At 37.1% G+C, this 23,026-nt stretch overlaps 1 protein-coding gene across 8 annotated transcripts in view; it reads right to left on the reverse strand.

Moving 5' to 3' along the window:
• NBEAL1 (neurobeachin like 1) overlaps nucleotides 1-23,026 on the reverse strand; it is an 86,074-nt gene that overhangs the window by 60,757 nt on the left and 2,291 nt on the right. For all 8 annotated transcript variants that reach the window (XR_012588333.1, XR_012588334.1, XM_074594745.1 and 5 more), the window contains exon 3: nucleotides 4,951-5,042. Coding sequence is in view for 6 of the 8 variants with exons in the window: in XM_074594745.1 (XP_074450846.1) it covers nucleotides 4,951-5,042 (92 nt within the window). In the remaining 2 variants the exon portion in view is untranslated. The remainder of the gene's footprint in view (nucleotides 1-4,950; nucleotides 5,043-23,026) is intronic.

Consider the following 23,026-nt stretch of genomic DNA (forward strand, 5'->3'; position numbering starts at 1 on the left):
CTGGAGAAGAGAAGACTGAGAAGGGATCTTATCAATGCTTATAAATATCTAAAGGGCGAGTGTCATGAGGATGGGGACAGACTCTCTTCAGTGGTGGCCGGCGATAGGACAAGAGGCAACGGGCACAAACCGGAACACAGGAAATTCTGTCTGAACATGTGGAAAAACTTCTTTACTTTGAGGGTTACAGAGCACTGGAACAGGCTGCCCAGAGAGGTTGTGGCCTCTCCTTGGCTGGAGATACTCAAAACCCCCCTGGACGCGTTCCTGTGCAACCTGCTCTAGGTGAACATGCTTTGTGTTGGTGTTAAATGTAACAACTCTACCAAGGCCAGCCATGGCCCTGAAGAATATTTAGGTACCCTTACCTATTGTTTTTGCTAAACTGAAACATTTTTAGACATACACCAGTGAGAACCAAAAGAAGAAAAGAAAAAAAAAAAAAAGAAAAAGAACCCACAAATAAAACCAGTAGCTAAGCCAGTGCTCCAGGAACTGCCATACAGAAGCAGTATAGAAATATATAGATGCGTTAGAACATTCTCTAGGATGAAGAGTGTTTATCCACTGTTGCACATGCTTCAAGAGAGTTTGCCTTTGGCATCAGCTGCTTACCCTGACACGTTCTCTATGAACTCTACACAGGAAAAGGAAGACACAAACAAGACCCTCACAGCTTACAAAAGCCTTCAACATGGCCAAAGCCAGGGGGAAAATTACGACAAACAAAAAGATTCAGCTAGCTCAGAACCTCACTAATATGACACTTGCATACACACATCTGTGTACGCATAAGCAGCAAAAAAGTGCTGAGAAATGCAATGACTTAACACTAAACGCTGTGATACCAATTATTTGAGGAAAATGGGGAACAATACATTGTTTAGCTTCTAAAGTTGAAAAGGAAGCCTATATGGAAGGGAAAACCTGAGACCCAATTTAGTAAAACAACTAGATAGGTGTAAGTGACAGCAAGCTCCCATGTCCTAGAAAATAAGTGTTACCTGTACATATACAGAGGACCAAATACTGTTCGTTCTCTTGTCTCTTCAGAGCTGTGCAATTTGCCTTTCAGACCCTGGGATTCAGAATCTCAAGGGATTCAAAAAGTTTTAAGAAATTTTATAGGCCCTAGGCTCTAAACTGATAGAGACCACAAAACTGAAAGCAACTGCTTTTTCCCAACACAACGGCCAAGAAATTTTAATTTCTGTGATAGCAGCTTCACCCCTCAAGATGCCAGCAGATCCATACCCTCTAGGACTATAAGCATGGCTCCTCATAATCTGATAATTTACCATCTCTGTATTAGGAAGACCACAATTTTTGACAGCTGAAATGATATATCCAAAAGTAATTTCCCTAAAATGGCCAACGAGTCTTTTTCAGAAGATCATAAAATGCTTTACAAGAGAGCAAACAGCATACCCTTCATGCCTCATGTCCCAGAGAATGTTTTCTCTGCAGTAGCTGCCGGTCTGTGCTATTGCACACCCATGAGAATTTACTGCCTTATGCGAGACTGGCACAAGAAAAACTAATCTGGATTACTCAAACTGAATACACTACAGAGTATATAAATAAATATTTATAAATAATAAATTTTATTTTCACTCCAGAGCAAATTACTACTATATCACCACAAAAATCTAGAAGTTAAATTTGTGAACACGTAGCATCAATTTTTCCCGACAAGACTAGCTATGTAAACTAGCTATTGCAAATGGGAAAAAAAAAAAAAATCTCAAAAATCATACCTTAACTGATGGTCTTACTTGACTGCTGGTACCCTACCTCAAAAATATGAGAAAGACCTTGGCACATTTGGGTTCTTTATAACTGCCTTGCATTACATTAACATGGTTATGCAGCAATATATTCTGCCATCTCAGGTGTTTGAAAGGAAGTTAAATTAGTCTCTAAACTGTATTCACTTATTACAGCTCAAACTCACATACTGGGACTTTCAACCTCCCCTCTGCCAGCAGTAAGCACTTTGGAACAAAGTGCTGTAGAAAACCAGGCTTTACTTTTCAACAACCATGAAACCATGTACTCAGCATTCCTAGCATGATTCCTGCATCATCTTTATGCGGGTTTGAAGTCAATAGGTTAACAAAGTACGGTTCCTATAGTACTTTGCATCAGCTTCCTTTAAGCTCCTTTGCTTGAGATCATGCAAACCAAAAAAAAAAAAAAAAAGCATGACAACACTCTGGAGGTCTTTGTTGTTTCTAAATGTATTAAACCAAACGACAATTCCTCTCCTTCAATGAGGGGGGAAAAACCTCCCACCAGCTGGTAAAGGTTTTATCCTTTTCACAGTAAATACATATGAGATGAGTAAATGTTTTTAGGAAAAGAAGACAAGCGCACTAATCTTTTGCGCTCAGTGCTCAAAGCTGTCAGCATAGCTATTTTCACCTTTTAAGTAAAATCACCTCACCTTTTCAGTAAAATCATTGAAAACACTATTAATGAACCGTTTAACTTAAAAATATAGGGTAGATGCACAAAGATGGAGGTAGAGCTGAAACTGTATAAGCCTATAAGCTGCATAACTCCATAAGCTCTACTTATACAGTCAAATCATATCACTGGATATGCTCATCCTCTATATTTACAGATTTCTTAATTCTGCACTATGTAGCATCTTTCAGATTTCCAAAGCAGATTTCAGGAAATAATACATTTTAATTTATAGAAGAAATATTCTTATCATTTAGATCAGTAAATGACAGTGCCAATTAAGAGTCCTTCTTTAGACTTTTATAAAAAAAAACAACCCACTAATAGTTTCATTACATTTCTTGAATGGTGTTTCTTGGATGCTAAAACCCCCATGTTTTACATTGACACAAAACTTCATGCCTGGCTTCGAAAAGGTTAGTTTTGTCCAGCAATCTGTACAAGCTTTCTTCTCCCTACACAGTTTCTCATTATTTACTGGCATTTGCCCTTTGGTAAACAATGTCTTTCAGGCATATAGCTGTAAAGCATATCAAGATTTATATAAGGGGGGGCAAAAAAAGTATTAGTCCACTCAGTTTCTCATTTTAGCTAGCATCATATATTATTTCCAAGACCAAAAGACAAAAATAGTTATTTAATAAGCAATTCAGTAAAAAAAGTCAAGTCAACCGGGTCCTATGGCCCCAAGAGAAGAATCACTGGAAATGAGCATTTGGCGGTTCCACACTGACCTACTTGTTCTTTTTTGCAGGCTTGGTAGTATCAGCTCCACAATGTAAATGCCTGCAATATAAACTGACAAACGCCAGAAAGATGCCTGTTTTCACATTACGTGATTATCTCACAAATGCAAATGAGGGCAGAAACTGCAATTATTTGTTAATTCCAATATCTGCTCTCAAACAGTGTAATTTTTAATCCAGCCATGAAAGCACATGAGTGATCTGCCTTCATCCCCACGTTGTTTTGATACATTTTCTCTACATCTGTTACACAAATGAGTCTAAATCCACATGGACCTATTCTTCCAGACTAAATCACTAATCCTGTCATTAACCTCAGAAAAATACACTATTTTATGCTCAGAAAACCACCATTAAGCACAATAAAGACGCTGCTATTGTTCTGCACAACTAATCTTCGTGTTTAGTTTTTACTAACCCAGGAACACACATAAACCAGAACACACTTAGAAACCCCAAAGTACCAAGATATTCTTCTCTTCCACTGTGCAGATTTCAATATTAAATAGTATGTTTAATAGTTTATAGCAGTTTAGTTTAATAGTAAATAGTAGATAACCCATGTCAAAGGATAAACCTTTTTCCTTAACTAAACACAGTAAGATGCATTTTTGACACTGCAAAGAAAACAGATCTTCTGAAAGTGCACAGAATTAATCTGAGGGCCTTGCTTCTTGGTAATCGCACTATATATTTTGCATTCATATAGGCATCATGAGGAAAATTTTAATATAGAGAGCTGAGAAGACCAGTTTTTATCCAGTGAGATCCAGTTGCAGCATTCTTCATTTCCTTGTAACAGTAGAGGCTATCACTTACCCTTCAAACAGGATCTCATCCAAAGCCCATTAAAGAATTTCCATTGATTTCAACAGGGCTTGGACCGCAGCCATCACGCAGGGAGAGGCACTCTTTGCATTCAAACACCAGTAGTGGTATCAGCTATAATACCAACACCAGTTCTCATGATTTCTGAATCCTGTAACATTTGGTTTTTTCTCAAGATCCTTAGTTCATGCAAGCATCTCAAAAGCAAGAGAAAACACCCAGTGCCTAAGCTTCTATTCCTCATTTGCAAAGTTATTCTTGAAAACATGATCCTTGGAACACCACAGACAGATTCAAAATACGAATTATGGAACTCCGAAATTATACTTCAATACCACCTCATGATTATATGTGAGAACTTATGATCAGCAACATGGGTGAAGTCAGCAATAGTCTTGCACTGAACTGAAGTCTTCACAGATGCAAAGACATCGCTTTAAAGTCCATTTGTGCATATTCTAATTTTTAAAAGATTTTCAGCTAAGATATACAAATCTTTCATTAAGCATTTCGCCTGATCCTTAATCTTAAAGCAATCCCTAAAATAAAGTTACAAGCCTCTTTACCTACATCTTACTTCTATTCAGTCATTGCTGATACAGACACCAAGCACTGACTAATGCTACTTCATATGCAACGTTTAATGAATACTTATTCAAACAATGCACAAGGTATAATGATTATATTTCTATAAGCAAGAACAAGTGAATACTCATGCCATTTCCTGATAGAATGCAAATCTAGTTTCATCATTCCCAACCCAAATGGACCTTCAAAAGAATGGGAGTGCCACTCAACAACTTAAAATCTTTCTTTTGTTTAAAGGCAGTATTGCCATTGAACAAGACTGGGCCCTCAACCAGCTCCGTTTCAGATATCAAACAAAGATGTCTGTAATTCTACATACCTAGTTGGCAGCTTCTCAAAGTCCACATCCAGAAACTGTTCATAGCTAGAAACAAAACTATCCAACCAGAGCTTCAGGTAATCTGGATCTTTCTGGAAAAAAAAAAAATAAGAAAAAAAAGAGGAGAACATTAGGCAATATTGCACTCAAGGTCATCCGTCAACATCTCTGTAGTGCTAACTTGAATGGAAGGCCTTTCTTTAATGCATTACAACTGGGAGAAAGGAGGGAATACACAGGTTTTTAAAAGTAAAATAAAAATCCTGTGTCCTTTGAAATTCTCAGCCATATTGTGCTGATGTGACATTCTTGTTCTATTAATTAGTTCACGTGCTTCCACTTCCTGGTACCATTGCCAACTAAAGCATTTTAGCTTATCCCCCCACCAGCAATCTTTACTTACTCTCCAGAGTAACACATACTGGCTTTACAAAGTCACTAATACATTCTAGTCTTGATAGCATAGTACACAAAACTCTTTATGGCTTATAAAATTAAATAAGAACTCCAGTGACAATCCTAATCACAAAATAATTTGCTTTTTACTTCATTCATTGATCAACATGGCAGCTAGCAGCAGATTAGAGCCAGATGAAGTGCTCAAGAGACAATGCTGAGCCTGTGACTTGTACACTAGATATCTGTAAAACAGATAGGAATCTAAATTTAGGCTTCCTAGTTTTTCTTGGTAGAGCACACAGACTCTCTTTGCATCCAGCAGTTCTTCAGGGCTGGGTACTGTGCCAGCAGGAAGGACAGATACCAGAATCTGTAGGATTGCCAAACGGACAAAACTTGCAAAAGCAACAGGCCAATTGTACGTCAGAAGCATTTGGCTGATTAGATTTTGGTAATTTAGGGCTAAGATAACACTAGAAAAAAAAATAAATTTCTTTTAGCTTCTACTAATCTATCTGATGTAATAACAAGGCTTCTCTTATACCACATTGTTATAATGTTATCATGTTCAGGGTTGTACCCTGGCAAACCCAAAGTCAGAAAAGTCATCTCTGAGTTTGGTAGCCCTAAACCCGAAATCATGTCCAAGCTTTGTATTTCCAAAAACAACTGTGTGTGTCATTTACCCCAGACCATTATGAGAGAAGTACAACAGGATATTCTAACATAGAAGAAATTCAAGGGGTATTAAGAATATGCTCTGAAGAAGCCACCTTGCAATATAAACTTGCATAGCAAAGCTCCTGGTGAGCTGGGGAAAGATGCTAAGGAGCTTTCAATTTTTTTTTCCTCTTTGTTTTTTTCTTATTCTTACAGAAAATTCCACTCCATCCACTTTGCAATTGGATCACTACAGTGTGAGAATACCACAGCTGGAATTATCACAGAAAACAAGTTCAATTTTAGTGAAAGCACTGTAAAACACATTTCACTGCAGTATATTATAGTCTTTTGACTGAAGATGAAATGTTATTATCAATGCAACCTAAGAACCCCGAGGTAGTGGCTGCTGCCATTTTATTGTCTAGTGAAACTGAACAACCTCTAATACATTCTTACATCACTCTCAGTGTTTCCTATCCGAAAGCTCAAAGCAAGTGGCTTACAGATTGGGGAAAGGTGGGTACTTTCATGTGACACGTATACTAGGTATCTAGAAAACAGATAGGAATTAAAAGTTAGGCTTCCTACTTGTTCTTAGTAGAGCACACAGACTCTGTTCATGACCTCAGGGCTGGGTACTGTGCCAGCAGGGAGGACAGATACTAGATGACCATAAACCAGCACAGGAAAATTCTGTCAAAATATGACATTTGAGATAAGTCTCACTTTAGAAGTCAGGCTGCTTAATCTTCAAAAGCAAGCTGCCAGACCATAGGTAAAATATTCTTCCACAAGGAATGTACAGTCATGTCCATTAATACACAACCATGCAGTCCCACATTCTATGTTACAAATAGTTTTCAAAAATTACTTTAAAATATTTGCCTGAAATATTATAGATTTTAAATTATTACTAAATCTACTCTATAATTTATAAAATTTTACAAAAGTTTTAAACTTTTTTGTTCATCCTTCTCTTTTCCCTCTTCTGTATCTCCTCCCTTTTGCTTGTTGCCTTCATATTACCATAGATGTTTCCAAATAACACACTATTTCCCTGCAGTGTTAAGATTAAGGAGCAATTTGTGAATAACTAACACACAGAGTATTCTGGGGCAATGTCAATGTAAAAGAGTACCGAGAAAGACTGACAGAGTCCTGTCAGTGCAAAATAGTTACCTACAAAAGAGCCTCCCAGGAAAAAAAAAAACCACAAACAAAAAAACCCAAAACAACAAAAACCCAAACAAACTAATGACTAAAACCAGAATAAAAATAAAAATGGAAATCCAGAAACTGAAGTGCTGCAAAGCTCTTGTCAGAGCATCTTTCCACAGCAAGTACAGGAGTTATAAAGCTCGGGAATCCCCTTCTCATTCTAGACTTTACCCTTTGCTGTACCCCTAAAGACCCCTCTCTAACTCAAGCAAGAAGTGTCAGAAACACCCAGACACAATTGACTTCACTACCACTATTTAATTATATAGGAAATGTGTTCAGATATTGTGACAACAGGTGCCAAATAAAACCTCCAGCTAGATACGTATCTTGTCTGATTATTTGCTTCCACTGCCTTTACTGCATTTTCTTGTTCATTTTTCCTAATTATTTCCCCTTCTTCCACTTCATTCCTAATCTCTCCCTCATTCATTATCTTTCTTCTCCTCATCTCTGCTTTTATTCCCCTTTCAACGGTTTTGTTTTTAGTCATCACCACCTTTCTTTTTCTGTTAAAAATTTGTCAAAAAAAAATAAAATTATGTCCTGCAAGTATAATGTAGCCTTGTCCCCATGTTTAATATGCATCGAACTACCAAACAGTTATCTTAAACACACACCTATTAAGTGTCCTCAAGATGAAACTGCAACATAGAGAATAAAGGAAGCCATTGAGATAAAGAATAAATTCAAGGTTTCCGAGGTTTCTAAGGTTTCCAAGGTTTCTAAGCTACAGAGAACAAACACCTTGAAAATCAAACCAAAAGATGGGCAAGAAGTAAGATTTGCTAATATCCTAAAAGAATGAGCTAGAAGCAGAAGATGCTGTCTTCAGACATTACGGCTTTTTTAAAATGTTTGCATGCTTAAAGCTTTAACTTTCCTGTAATTCACAGCAAGTTATTCTAGCCACATGCAAGCTATTTCACAAGACCATAAAGATGAGGAAAACTGGGATATGATTTTAGCAACTACAATATAGCTCAGGCTACAAAGGACAGACGAATAGAATCCACGGCAAAGTAACTAACAGAAACTTTGCGACATGCATGTGTCCTTGCCTCTAATGATAATGCCCATGCATGTGCAAAACCTGAACCTATTTGACTTTTTTTCCTGTTGAATGAACTGCTTTGTTTTTTCTTGATATGAGCAACTTCTCCTTTAAATATAACATGTACTACTAAATTGAGTCTATTTGTATTCTAAAATTAAAATTGTTTGTTGACACAGCTGAGGCTCATCACTAGCTGTTGACAGCAAACTTTTGTAAGAAAACTCAGTTTTTCTTGGTCATGTACCATGAAAGAAGCTGTGCAAATAACGTCATTATCTGACTTCATTAATTAATTTAAATTGCTTTAACAAACGGTTAAGTATGAGAGAACGTTAAGGGGAGAACAAAAGACAAAATTAGATTAAATGTCTGCTTGCTCCTTTTTAACGATATAGCCTAAATCAGCTTCAATCTTAGGATTAATTTAAACCTCCTTATTCTTAAACTATAATTCCTTTGCAAGGCTATCAGTGCAGACTAGCAATAAGAGGGAGCATTAGCAGACAAAATATGCAGGAAAAAGTAATTATGTAGATGACAAGACTAGGTCACAGATGTTATAAAAGGCCACAAGTTTTTGCTTACCTGAAGTGCACGTACTGCTCAATTCACTTTGCCACTAAAACTCCTCCCAATTCTGGCAGACACCATGAACTGCAGTACGGTTTGATCGTTACCTGCAGCATACTCTAACCCAACTCCATTCTACTTCAACCCCCTGCCAGCCAATTAATTATGTATTATTCTGAGTTATTAAATAATCAGCTTTGATATCAAAATACCAGGTAACACTACTGGTATGTGCCAGTTGAAAATAGCTCACAAAATAGCTGAGATTTCCATCCAAGGAACAGCACTAACTCAACACCACTTGGGAAAGAAAAATTAAAAAAAAAAATCATCAAGGCAAAAAAGTAAACAAGATCACTTAGCAACAGAATCCACATAAGAAACACTAAGAAATAAATCTCCTTTATAAACCACCTAACAGAAGTACGCCACCTTTCCAGAAACAAACAAAAATTAAGACTTATGAACTAGCAGTACATCATTCCAGGAAAAAGTGAACCAATATTTAACAATTTGCTACAAATTAAGACATATAAATTACATCAGAGATGTTAAAACCAGAAGTTAAAAACAGCCTTCGAACTTTGCTGCTAATAAAGAAAACGAAAAACCTGTGCCAGATTCAATCAGCCCAGACCCCATGCACCAGTCACCCATGGAAAGCTGCAAGAAAGCTAAATTTTTGAAGCAGTTTTAAGAAACAAAACTTAAAAAGGTAAATGTTACCCATGGCAAAGTACACAAAAATGTCCATTCCTAAAACATAGCTAAATACATACATTTGGGGGTGCTGTGACTTGGGGGTGTTGATGGACGAGAAGTTCACCATGAGCAGGCAATGCGCACTTGCGGCCCAGAAAGCCAACCGCATCCTGGGCTGCATCAAAAGAAGCGTGGCCAGCAGGTCAAGGGAGGTGATTCTGCCCCTCTACTCTGCTCTGGTGAGACCCCACCTGGAGTACAGCTCTGGAGTCCTCAGCACAAGAAGGACACAGACCTGTTGGAATGGGTCCAGATGAGGGCCTTGAAAATGATCAGAGGGCTGGAGCACCTCTCCTATGAAGAGAGGCTGAGAGAGTGGGGGTTGTTCAGCCTGGAGAAGAGAAGGCTCTGAGGAGACCTTATAGTGGCCTTCCAGTACCTAAAGCGGGCCTACAGGAAGCATGGGGACAGACTCTTTATCAGGGAGTGTAATGATAAGACGAGGGGTAACAGTTTTAAACTGAAAGAGGGGAGATTTAGAGTAGATATTAGGAAGAAATTCTTTACAATGAGGGTGGTGAGACACTGGAACAGGTAGCGCCCAGGGAAGCTGTGGATGCCCCATCCCTGGAAGTGTTCAAGGCCAGGCTGGATGGGGCTTTGAGCAGCCTGGTCTAGTGGGAGGTGTCCCTGCCCAGGGCAGGGGGGTTGGAACTAGATGATCTTTAAGGTCCCTTCCAACCCAAACCATTCTATGATTCTATGATTTCTGAAGACCAGCCTACATGTTTAAAATGCATCTTACAGTTTCCCAAGCCAGAAGCATGATGGTTTAGGAGAAAACCCATCATTTTACATTGGTTTAAAATTTTAATTTCATAATAAAACCAGACAGTAGTAATGTATATCAGCTGTGTACCATATACACTGTAATTATCCTACCCAGCATCTTCTTTTTAACTTCTTTATCTTGAACTGAACTTTTTTTTTTTTTTGAGGTCAGCTACTACCATTTAATATGAAGTTTAAATTCAATGGATTTTAGAATTTATTTCTGTTGAGTTCTCCTCCCACCCACCTTTACAACTGTCCTATTTTCTCATGACGGAAGTAGTAAACTGCATTAATAGCAGTACACAAATTGACCTAATTTTAACATGAATACATTTGTGTTCTTCAATGCCAGATCAACTTTCCAAGCCAGTAAACATTGCAGTCCGACAAATACCTGTGTTACCATGTGGCAGAAGATTGCATCCCATGGGTATGGCAATACTTCAGATCTGTGATGCTACTGAGAGCAACAAATCACTCAACTGCAACCCCGGCTCCAACTGAGACACTATAAATTGTTAGCTACTCCATTGTATCTGTGTCCGTCTATGGCAGCAGTGTAACTTAGCCAGGCCATAATAAAGCATCTTAAATACTCAGAAGCCTTATTACCAGTAAAAGCAGTGAAACCTATGGAATATATTCTCTCTTTCCCCACTTTCATAATTACCCTTTTGTTGTCATTCTGCAGACAGGTAGCTGGAGGCTGTATGTCAGCCAACAGCTCCAAATTGTTTTCCGTGGTGCTGGTTGAAGATGCACCACACTTTTAAAGCACAGTTTACAAAGCAACGTATGTTTTGATAATACACCGCAAGGACAAACTGTCATAAACCAATTTTAGATTGGTAACCTTTCCCAGCCCTGCCACACGCACTCTGCAGACATGCCCTTTGAGATCAGCAAGAAACACAGAAAGAAATTTGTGATTTGTACAACAGCAGTAAAAGCAGAAAGAAGCTGTAAGTGGTAATAAAACATCTTTCACTAGTTACAACTTTCCAATCACTAGAAGACAAGAAAATGTTGATTTTAGAAACTTTGCAGCTAAGTCACAAGCATTTCATGTATTTACCTGAAACTTGCCTAGCTTTTGTGCAAGACAAATTTCTGTATCTTATTTGAATACTAACTCATATATAAAAACTGCATGTCTTAAAACTTCTGAAAGATAATTTCTCCAAAGCTTGAAATTCTCAGAAGCTAAAATCCATTTATCTTCATAGTGATAAACTGAAACAACCAGAGTTTTAAAAAGGATATCTTAAGGGTGTTATTGTAAGGAATCTAAAAAAAAAAAAAAAAAAAAGCCCTTTAGTTGGTAGTCATGAAGCAAGCCACAGATCTGCAGAGCCTGAGCTTAGGCTTCTGAGGTCAATTTATTGTAATAAAGGCCTGTGAAACTGCTATAGCAACATTCTGTCATTCACCACACTAACAACAACAAAAAACAGTATTTTAAGCCTATTAAATCAAATGTAGCTCAGAGCACCTAAAAGTGAAAATACTTCCTTGTTCCTTCTCTTCCTTAAATACTTCTGGTTTTCTTTTAAAAAAAAAAAAAAAAAAAAGAAAAAACCCACAAAACAGCACACCACGCTTTAGGCTTCCATTTTCATAAGGTCCTCTTGGCACAATAACAGCTGTCATAGCTCTTTACACTTTAAAAAGAAAGACTGCCAGGCCTGAGCTGCATAGTGTTTCCAACAGGTACCAAAAAAAATAAAAAGCAAAACAAAAAACCCAAAACACACCACACCAACAAAACCACAAAACATCCACAAGAGGTGGGGTTTTTTTCTTTACCAACACTGTTAGTACAATGCTAGAAAGTAAAAAAAAAAAAAAGGTCCTAAATAAAGCCAGTCTACTGGTCTACATTATGCATAGCAATACTGTAGCTAAACAATGCCAAACAATTAGCAAGTTTCCCATGAAATCTAACATTTTCACAGTTGCAATATATACATAAAAGCTCTAGCAAGGCCAACCTTAAACTGGAAAAGAAGCTCTGAAAGATAACACCAACTTCAGCATTTAACAACAGTGAAACAAAGCCAATAGCAGAGAGGACTACACTAATGCCCTTCTGACAGATATGACACTCTCTAAGGCAATGAAACAAAAAAACTATAACCAAACTACACTGAGTTGGGAAAAGCTCTTGTCTTTGATACACTAAATTCTCTAGAAATTACAATAGCTTTCTCTCCATTTTATGAAGACTGATGAGATGAATGACAGAAATATTCAAATCCAGACAGTTTTTTTAAGTGACTAGTTTGTCTACAGAAGAAAGTCAACAAGAAAAAGAATTTTTTGCACCAGTAATAACATTTTAAAATTCATAACAAGTCAGGTAGTATTGAACACTTACAGCTTACTCTAAGTTAAATGAAAACATTTTACACAAAACTAGCATTGAAGTCCTCCCACTGAAGTCTTTAGACTGGCAACTGTGGAACACAGGCACGTTTACCCCAGGTTTCAAATCGACACTATTTATGTATTTTTATATGCGTTGCTTTTAGATTTAACAGTAACTTCCACTTCTACAGCTTCAAGCAAACAGACACATCTAGAAGGGCAAAGCTCAGTACAATTTTTATAGCTGTGTTCAGGAAGTATTAGTTGCTAAAAACAAAAGCTGGATCCACCCCGGGCTATTTGCAGTGTCGCATTCCGTGCTCTAAAGGCAAAAATTCCCTGCAGGGCAGTTCAGAGTCCCACTGCCAGACAAGCCTGACTTGTCTGACAAGACAGTTGTTTGAAGTCGTTAAATTTAACATGCAGTCATAAAATAGCCAGCCTGGTCTGACTCCTGTGTGTAGCAGTCAGTCAACCTTCAAAGTGGATTTCGGCTTAGAAGCACTACCATAAAATCTCACTGGCACTTGTATTATGGTAACTAATCCCCCATCCCCAAGCATTATATTTTAAATAAGAACAATCCCTTGGTGTTAAGGCTGCATTAGACCTACAAAGAGTAACGTCAGGAAATTAAACATGAAATACTGCCTTTAGATCATTGGTGAGTTCAACAGTCTTAAAACTAATTGATGTAGTCTGCATAATGCAGAATTGTAGAACATTTCTCGACACCGTTTGAAATAAACTATTCATTGGGGGATTAGGTTTGCTTTAAGGGAGCTTTTTCCTCCTCATATTTTCAGACATAGAAGGCAACATTTTCAGCACACTATCTCCTAGCAGTCTTTATTCTGAAATACGTCAAAGTACTTATGTTTTTTGTGAACTCTTCAAATGTGTAAAATGCCAAAATAAAACCTGAAAAGCTTTGTTATAGCAGCAACACTACAGTTAGAATTAATAAAAGACTCCATGATAAACTGTTCTAAACTAGGTAAATTGCCTTGATAAATTAAATAAATTAATTCTAATTATCAAGGGAATTGCCTTTGGGCATAACTTTTCATTTTAATCACAATACTAATTTTTGAATCAGCTGTTGATCCAAAAGCAGAAAGGCTCCCAGAGAGCAATTATAAACCTCCTTTTTCAAAATTCACACAAGCATTCTGTTCCATTTCTGGAATTAAAAGAAAAAGGTGGGGTGATTTGTTTTATAAATGGGAGTGGTAGTGAATCACAATAGAAACAACTATTTTGGGACAAATTAAAAACTTCCATTTGGCATAGAGAATTACACCAAAATATACCTATAGTTGTCAGTCATGATAAAATTTAGCTCACAGACATTAGAAGTCAAAGTTGATACATTTCTTCTCTTTTCAAAACAAGAAAAATAATTATAATCTTCCACTAATGCCTCAGGGTAAAGAAAACGACAATCATCTGAGACCTGTTACTCGATTTCCTTTCTACTTCAGATCCCAAACAAAACCGTAAGAACAAAACGAAAGAGTTTTCTTACTAAAATAGAAGTAAAGCCTCTATTTTTCTTTCTCTTGCTCTTCTTTTGTTGTTGTTGTTCTTGAATGACAATACAATTATGGCCTTGTAGCTTGGAACTGGCATGTGACTGATGCCATCCATGGGACAAATCTAGTTAATCCGAACTCAGATTTTAGTGTCTTCATATTTGAAAGAAAATACCACTAGGCAAGTTCCATGTACAAGCTGGCATACAGTATTTCAGCCTTCTGGAGTCCACTGCACTTAACAGGAATTTTCCATACTGTGACATATTACATTCTATCAGCATTCACTTTTCCCATCAAAGTTGACATAACGAACCAACAATAGTAAAAGCTGGAAGCTGTATTTTAAGCCTAAGGGAACAAGAAGCACCCTAAATAATTCAAAAGTCTACAGTGTCAAGATAAGCCTAAAGTTAATGAAAATTCAAACTATAGCCTAGGAAGGGCTTAAAGTTTTGCCTTGAAACCTGAAGTTATGCCATTGTTTTACAGGAGAAAAGGGCTGAGTTTTAGCAACAACACACACAAAGCCAGTTTTTGCCCCATAAACTTTCTAACTTTCAGTGTGATGAAAGAGACAATAGAAGTTTAACACAGACAGACTGAAACGAAGGAGGCGGATGCTGCAACATAAAAACATCAGCCTATTATTTCACTATATCAACAGCTAAATATTGTCAAGTCTTTCAGCAGACAAAGAAAAAAGGCCAAGTACAGTTTATCAAAAAGAAGTCTGTATTTGCTTCAAAGTATCACATGATAACTTTATAAAAATTTGCTTTAGTTAAATTTGGTATTTCTTTAGCTATGTATTTAACTCTTTGGTTTTGTCTTCTCAACCTCGCCACGCCTTACATTAACGTGGTACTGCAGCCAAACTGTACACTGAAGGTATAAAAAACCCCAAATCCACTTTTCAAAAGTACCCTTAAAATAATCAAAGACTCAAAAACTAGGACATAGCAGAATTTGTGTTACGCACGCAACTGCTGTTTGGCATCCACTGCACTTCTGCTGGTACAGTTTTTAAATGATTAGCACTGGTAAATAACAAGGTCAGATTTCTGCAAATAACATCTTTGTTCTCTATACCCTGCTTTATATCCAAGACCTTTAGCCATCCGGTACAGTGAATGATGCAGGGTCCTGTGGAGAAAAAACTGGATGCACTCTACACCTGAGCCACTGCACTCATTGCCGTTTTTGAGACCTTTTTCTGTATTTTAGGTTATTATACACAACAAATATTAAAGGACCATACTCATCACAGTATTTTCTCTCCCAAATTCCAAGTTTGCTCTTGAAAGCATGTGAACGCTACAGATCTAACAGATCTGTAATCTAGCAGATTTTATTTAAAAATCAAAATAAAAATCAGGAACATCAACTAAAACCTTTTCCCTCCTTGCTTCTTAGAACATGCTAAACCATTTAGCCTACTGTTCCCATGAAGCTTCGGTCATTTATCAGGAAAACTTCATTCCAGCTAGTCCTAAGTTCAGCAAATGCATAGGTAAATGAATACCAAGTTTTACATAATTGAATGCATTAGCCAAACATTTATTGACCAAGTTGGTAAGGTGACTTACAAGCAGCCTGCATCTACCACAACCACTTTCTACAAAACTTTTACGTCACTGGAAACTCTGGGCTGATGCCCCACGTATATCGTCGGTTAACATTTCCAATCGCTCTTCCACAGAACCCAAGCATTTACTCTTTTTGCATGATGCTTTTAGATTAAGAAGTTTCAATAACCTCTAAAACTTTTTTCAGTTCCTAAACTCTCCTTCCACATTCCAACTGAAAAGTGGCAGTAAACCACGTCAAGGTACAATGCTTTCCAAAAATTACTAGTACTAAAAGAACAATCCTGCTATCTCATTAAAGGAGTCAAACTCAAACTGCTTCATTTTCACTTTGCTTTTTGTAGACGTTTCTGGTATTAATGCTAAACTCTTCTTTCCAATATGAGTGCTACATTTTCAACCCCTGCTCCGCCTTTGCTTCTTTACTAGTTTTTAAGTGTCTTATGGGATATTCCTACAAGTTCTTAGGCAGATTCTGGTGAATGATAATTGACAATAAAAAGAGTACCAATTCCCCCTTAAAAGCAAACGCATTCACTGTTTTCATCCAGACTTCAGGAATACGTCCTCAAAGATTTCTCTTCATCCCTATCCCCCCACAACTTCAGTGTAAAAACCAGAATTACTAGGACTGGTTATTTAAATAAAAGTGTATTTTCTATGTTAAATTTCCATCTATAAGATAATAAAAAGTTTAGCATGTGTTTGATTTTATGCCCTCTTTGTGATATCTAAGAGTACTATTTAACCATCAATTTATTTTGAGATTTTGTTTGTGCCTCCCTCAAATGCCCTTTATATAAAGCATTCAAAAGCCTTTAAAGCCTTTGGAATTTAACCTCTTAAATATCCTCACTGTTTTAAAATATGCTCTGCTTTTAGATACTAGTATAATTAGCCATTCTTACAGTAAAATTTAATTCCTAATTTTACACAGCCATAGTTAGCAGTATTACTCAGTGGTCAAACAATTATTTAATGCCGCTCATTCCTGTTGCTTACTACAGGTACAGGACAAACATTACCATAAATGCTGTAAATATCAGAGAAAACATCAACACACACAAATATTTTATCAGCATGGACGAGCTGTAGTGATATGTCAAACTTAAAACAGCAGCCTCCCATTTACTAGAGGATAAATCAGAAAAGTTACCTGAACAAATGACTTTTTAAAAAAAATAAGATGCTTATCTGTACTGTTGAAACATGTGCATGTTTTGGTGGGGTTTTTTCCTTCTTATATGTATTTCTTTCATCAAGAAAAGCTCAGTAATTAAAGAAGCTCTTCTCTCCTCTATGGCAGCTGTTTAACCTTTCTGAAGCATGTAAATATTTTAACAGTATCTATTGACAACACTTGGATTCAGGCGTTAAGCTGAATGCTGTTCCACGGGCAGCTGGCAAGCCTTTCTCCCATTTCCGTATTACAGCACAAACATACTGCATATTTGAGTTGATTCTGCAATATTCTTTTATCAGGACACATGCTATCCCCGGATCTGAACCAGATGACCAAGATAAAAGTGCCATAACTCAGATACCACACAACAGACCAGGGTTTGTTAAATTCGCTCTTGTATTAGTACATCAACACACACAACCAGAAGCCTGTGTTTCTAGCTTTGTGATAAATCATTCCATTTAAGAGACACTTGATTCTTCCATTTCAGTAAAAGCTTGATCTGAAATACATTTTTTGGTATGTTTAGAATGGGATGTTTCTCATTAATTCTGCAAAGCACTAATCCACAAACCTGTGGACATGTAGAAATTTCAGTCTCATGCTGGACACCAGTAAAACCCTCAATCTTAGAACAAAAGCACGGACAAACCTCAGATGCTTCTTTATCTAGAAGTAACGGCTACATATATGTATTGCCAAGTACATTACAGAATGATAAGAAACAAAAATAATTTCTCTGTAGCTTGCAAAATGTTATGGTTACATCTCTGTCTGTTTAGATTCATCTGCTGTCTCATCTCAACCTGAAATCTGCATTCTCTGTGGCAGAGTCCCTGTTCTGTGTCTGAGCAACCATCAGCACAAGGCCGCCCTGGTCCATAATTACAGAAGGTAACGGCTACCTTAAGTTAAGAGACTAATGCCTCATATATACACATCAGTTATTTATATGAAAAGTTCTATATTTGTAAATATCAGAATTATATTAGTCCTTGGACTATGAGACACCTTTTTAAATAGCAGACAGTAAATTCAGAATTGAGGACCAACTGTTCTATTTATCTATATCCATTCTTAGTTCAGCATCTCATAAAGACAGAACAAAGATATTTTCACCAACACATGGCCACAAGTGACTGTGACGTGCTCTTTTACAAGTTACACTCTCTCAGAATGCAGAGATTTACTTAAAACAATCTGCAGAAAAGATATTTTACACAGCAATTGTTTAATAAGTTTTCACTCAGTACTTTTAGCAGTGGCACGAGTTTACATGACAGTGACTTATGAAAAGCTACTTTTACTGAACATTCGGTTTGCTCAAGCATTCGTCTAGCCATAAGCTGCATACTTCTTTATCTAATATAACAAAGGTGATATATAGTGATGTGATATGAATCACTGACAAATCAGCAGTTGCACAAGAAGGAAGACAAGTGCAAGCTAAATCAGGATGAAATCATGTTTGGATTGCAAAGGTCAGTGTTTCACACTGGGCTTACAGTTTAACGTCAAAGATTATATTCTTGTTGAATTACAAGTGTCTCTCCACAACTAAGCATAATTTTGGTAAAACCACATTTCTTTGAGAAACACAACTACAACCTCATTTAGGTGAACAAATTCAGTTCAATCATACTGCTTTATGCAGACCAACAACAATCATGTCTAATCTGATAACAAGCTTTTCCAGTTTATTTACAAATACTTTCCAATTTTATATAGGGACAGAGGTTAAAAACCTCTTACAAGCAAAAACTCACGTTATTTAATATAAACTGATGAATCATCCCTTGTAATTTCGTAATAATCTTCCAGAAGGTATACATTTGCTGTCACTTACTGAACATCACATTAAATGCCTCAATCTTTTGATGCAGGTGACTGACGGATTCAACTGAACTATAAAATATTGTCTGTGATGCCGTACTTTGTAAAAGAGTAGTGAAGGGATGCTGACAATACAGCAGGACCCCTTTTGTCAGTGACAGCCAGACAGCAGGTCAGCTTAGCAAGACTGTATCGCTACACACTGAGAACACTGGTATGTTCTTGCTCCAAGCCAACTTTTTTTGACTATAAAATCGTCCCCTTTTTATGTTAGTTTTGGCCCAACACAAGAGGGCTGACTGCCCCCAGGGAGCACATCCTTGAAAGGATTCAAAGGCACATAAATTTATTCTCACAATTCAAGATCAAATTTAACTCAATTCTACATAGTGTTGTTAGGATTAAGACATGGGAACAGGGAGTGAATGGAAATTATTCTCTTTCAGTGACTCTTCTCACTTACAGCACAGAGTACACATTAATTTAAATGACCTGTTTAGTCCTTGTAATGCAAATGTTAAGTTTAACTCAACCCAGTTAAATGCACATGTTTAATGTTAAAGCTTCAGCTCCTAAGTATTTACATTGCAATGGTCTTCCGACCTTAGAGACAGCCGTGTAACCACAGAAAAGCTAGCACTGCTAGTATACCACAGTTCGTAGCAGTGCACTCATCACAGTGGTCTGCTCCCGACTAACACAGAAATCACGATTTCTCCCCAAGACCACTTATTTTCTCATGCAATTCTTCTTCTGATTCCTGTAAGACAGCCTATAAGGACCCGAAATGAGGAAAAAAAACTCGAAATAACAGGACTTTAACCACATTAGGACATTTTTAGAATAATGCATATAGTCGTATTTCATGGGTTTTTTTCTGTCCAGCTTTGATCTAGTACTAGAAAATACCCTCCTATAAAAAAGTACCACATCTCTTTCTATGCTACAATATTAAACAAGAAGATATTTATAATATATACATATCCCTCACTATACCAGAGAGAAAATTACAACATATTTATCTCCATACAATCAGATTTGGTAAGTACAAATATAAGAAACTGCATTTAAGATGCTTATTCACAAGTCTGCTGCTTTTAACACAGCAAGGGATGTGATTGTCTAAGCTATCTGCATTAGTGAAGACCAGAACGTTATTATTAGCTTTACAACTGCTAACACATGGAGTCCCTACTGTATTAATGACACTAAGATTGAACGTTCCCCCTTTGAAACGTGAAGCACAGGCCAGAAGCTGGCTGAAGAACAGACTCACAACTTTCCCTTCAAACTATTATATCACCTACAACATAAGTCAGTGTTTAAATAAAATCAGGGCTTTACTGAAGATAAGAGCATACGCAAAAGCTCAGAACCATTTTAATACAGTGAAAAATGAAGATTTTTCTGAGGTGATACGTCAGCTAAGTGCCTGCATTTATGCCTTTGAAACCCCTCCTGAAGACAACTGTGGATTATTTTTTTTTTATATAAAAATCGCTTACCATGTAAAAGGGTATCTGATCCCTTTCTGAGTAAAACAAAAAATATCAGAAATCCTGACATGCTTTATGTCTAAGTATCTGAAATACCTACCAGAACAACTGGAAAAGATGAAACACACATCTAAGAAAAGGTTAATCAACTAATATTACAATAGCAGTATTATTACAGCCATGCTGGTTTAAGGCTACAAGGCAAAACTGGTAGAGACTACCTCAATCCCGTGAACATGAAAAGGTCACAGACACACATGAAAGCATGTCCTTTCCCCAGTCTACTTCATTTCGCCTAACAGAGCTCTTCTCCTGCCAACTTATATTAGCAAAGCACTTTCAGGTATCTGCTGCATATGCACTTATATAACAAGTGTTTCATGCTCCTGTGTAGGTTATTGACAGCTTTGAACTGACAATCAATATGCTTGATACTACCATTGTCTACCTAGCCTACTGGAGAAAATTTTTCCTAGGGCCTTCTATAGAAAGGACCTGTGTTACCTATTCCACACACAATTCAATTATCTTAAAAATGCACACATTCCCACATCTAGATGAGAGGACAGCAGCTTACACCCACATCAATATTCAAGTGAATAACAGCATTGTACGTTACAGAGAATTGAAAGGAAAAAAAAAATTAACAAAATAATTTGAAAGTGAAAATCACTAAAAAATATGCCAGCAAGTTGCATCCTTAACAATGCTTTCTTTGCAGAAAGTTTGACATCATCATTCAAAAAAAAAAAAAAAAAAAGAAGAAAAAAACCCAACAGCAACAAAAAACTCAGGGCAGGACAGCTCAGACTATTAACAATGCAATGCTGTGATTCAAACCCAGTGACTGAAATCTAAACTTCACTAAATTTAATGATTTTTTTTTTTTTTAAACTGCTTCCATGCAACACCAGAAGCATTATAAATCATATGTGGCTACTATTTCCATTGGGCATCTTAAACAGCAGACTCTAATCTGCAGCTTTGTAGCTACTGCCCTTAGAAACTGCCAGACGAAAAACAACTGAATACCACCTAAAAGTGAACTTAAGCAGATGCTGAAACATAATCTTCAGGGGAAAAAAAAAAAAAAGAAACCACCTCATACACGGTGTCATCCAACGACCACTTCCACAGAGATCCTAGTTACATGCTGCTGTCTGCTCAAATCTCCAATTGCTAAACTGCACAAGAGGCAATGAAAATAGAGAAATGCCTTCCTAATGTTACTTTGCACAAAAGTAATTATTGCAACTGACACCTGACGCTGCCAGAGATGTCAAGTGATCACAAAGAACAAGAGTCATGACCCAGGATAGTGGTAAGATGGTAACTCAGCATTATCCATCACTTTAAAGCCGTGAAAAGCCTTGCTGCTCTAGCACAGGGTGCTATATTTAACACACTATCACGAAGGACCTGATTATCTAAAAAAGGCAGGAGAGAAACAAGGATACTTATTGGCAACAATCTGAAGCATCATACAAAAAAAGGAGCTTGGATTTCACTGTTTCTTCAGCTATCAAGGCTGCAAAAGCTAAAGCCATATATTTAGGACTTGTGGCACAACAAATTCCCACATTACTCAGCTGTGACCCTCCAGCAGTTTTTGTAGTTTGGAGAAGTTGCCTAGCTTTCCTTCCCAGGATGTCAGCCACAACAAAGTCATGACAGTGCAACATACAGGATATGATACTACACTTCACTGGGCAGCCCCAGGTATAAAGAGACTTCTCCCTAAACCACTATATCCTGTCACTGGCGATTATTTATTGCTACACCTTCCTATTGTGCTAGATGCTCTGAGAAGAACCAAGTACAGGCACACCAATGTTTGCAATACATGACTGAACAATCTAATTTACTTTAAGGCTTCACAACATTTTACATCCTAAAACCTAGCTTCTTCAGTTGCTCTTAACTTCACCAAACTTAATCCAGGATGAAACACAGTTATGCCAGATACTTTACTCAAGCAGAATGAGCTATCATTTTAACTTGAATCAGCTGAGAGAAAGAGAGGGAGAAAGAAAGAGAAGGAAAAAACAGTTTTGTGTCTAGCACTCTGAAAAAAGTGAAGACTCCTTTTTTGTAGTCACTCTAGTTGCCTTCAAATTTTGAAGACAGCTATTTTATTTTAAAAAAATATTTTTTCCTACTTACAAACAAGTCCTTATCGACACACAAATCCACCTAATCATGCCCTTAATATATGGGTCTGGAAGAAAAAAGGCCAAAAAAAAAAAATCATCAAGCGCTCATGGAGGCTGAGTATATACAAAGATTTTTTTTTCATAGCCTATCCTCCACCATCTGAGAGCTGACGAGATTGCATATGTATCATTCCCATAAAGAAACAGAACATCCTCATACAACATTTAAAACACACGTTCTAACTAGCACTTCTTTATTTATGCAAACTTACTGCTAGCATGCAGAGACAGAAAGCATATAATCTGAATGAAAGGTTCAAGCAAAGGGGGAGAAGGTATAAAACACACAAAAGAATTTTATAAACAACTAGGGAGGAAAGAGACAAACACTGGCTGTGCAAAGAAGTTCAGAGCTTGGCTCATCTCTACAGCCCTGTGTCTCCTAAAGCTGAGGAAAGCCTGGATTCTTGGAGTCTG

This window comes from Larus michahellis, chromosome 7, assembly GCF_964199755.1.
Source record: "Larus michahellis chromosome 7, bLarMic1.1, whole genome shotgun sequence".
NCBI lineage: Eukaryota > Metazoa > Chordata > Aves > Charadriiformes > Laridae > Larus > Larus michahellis.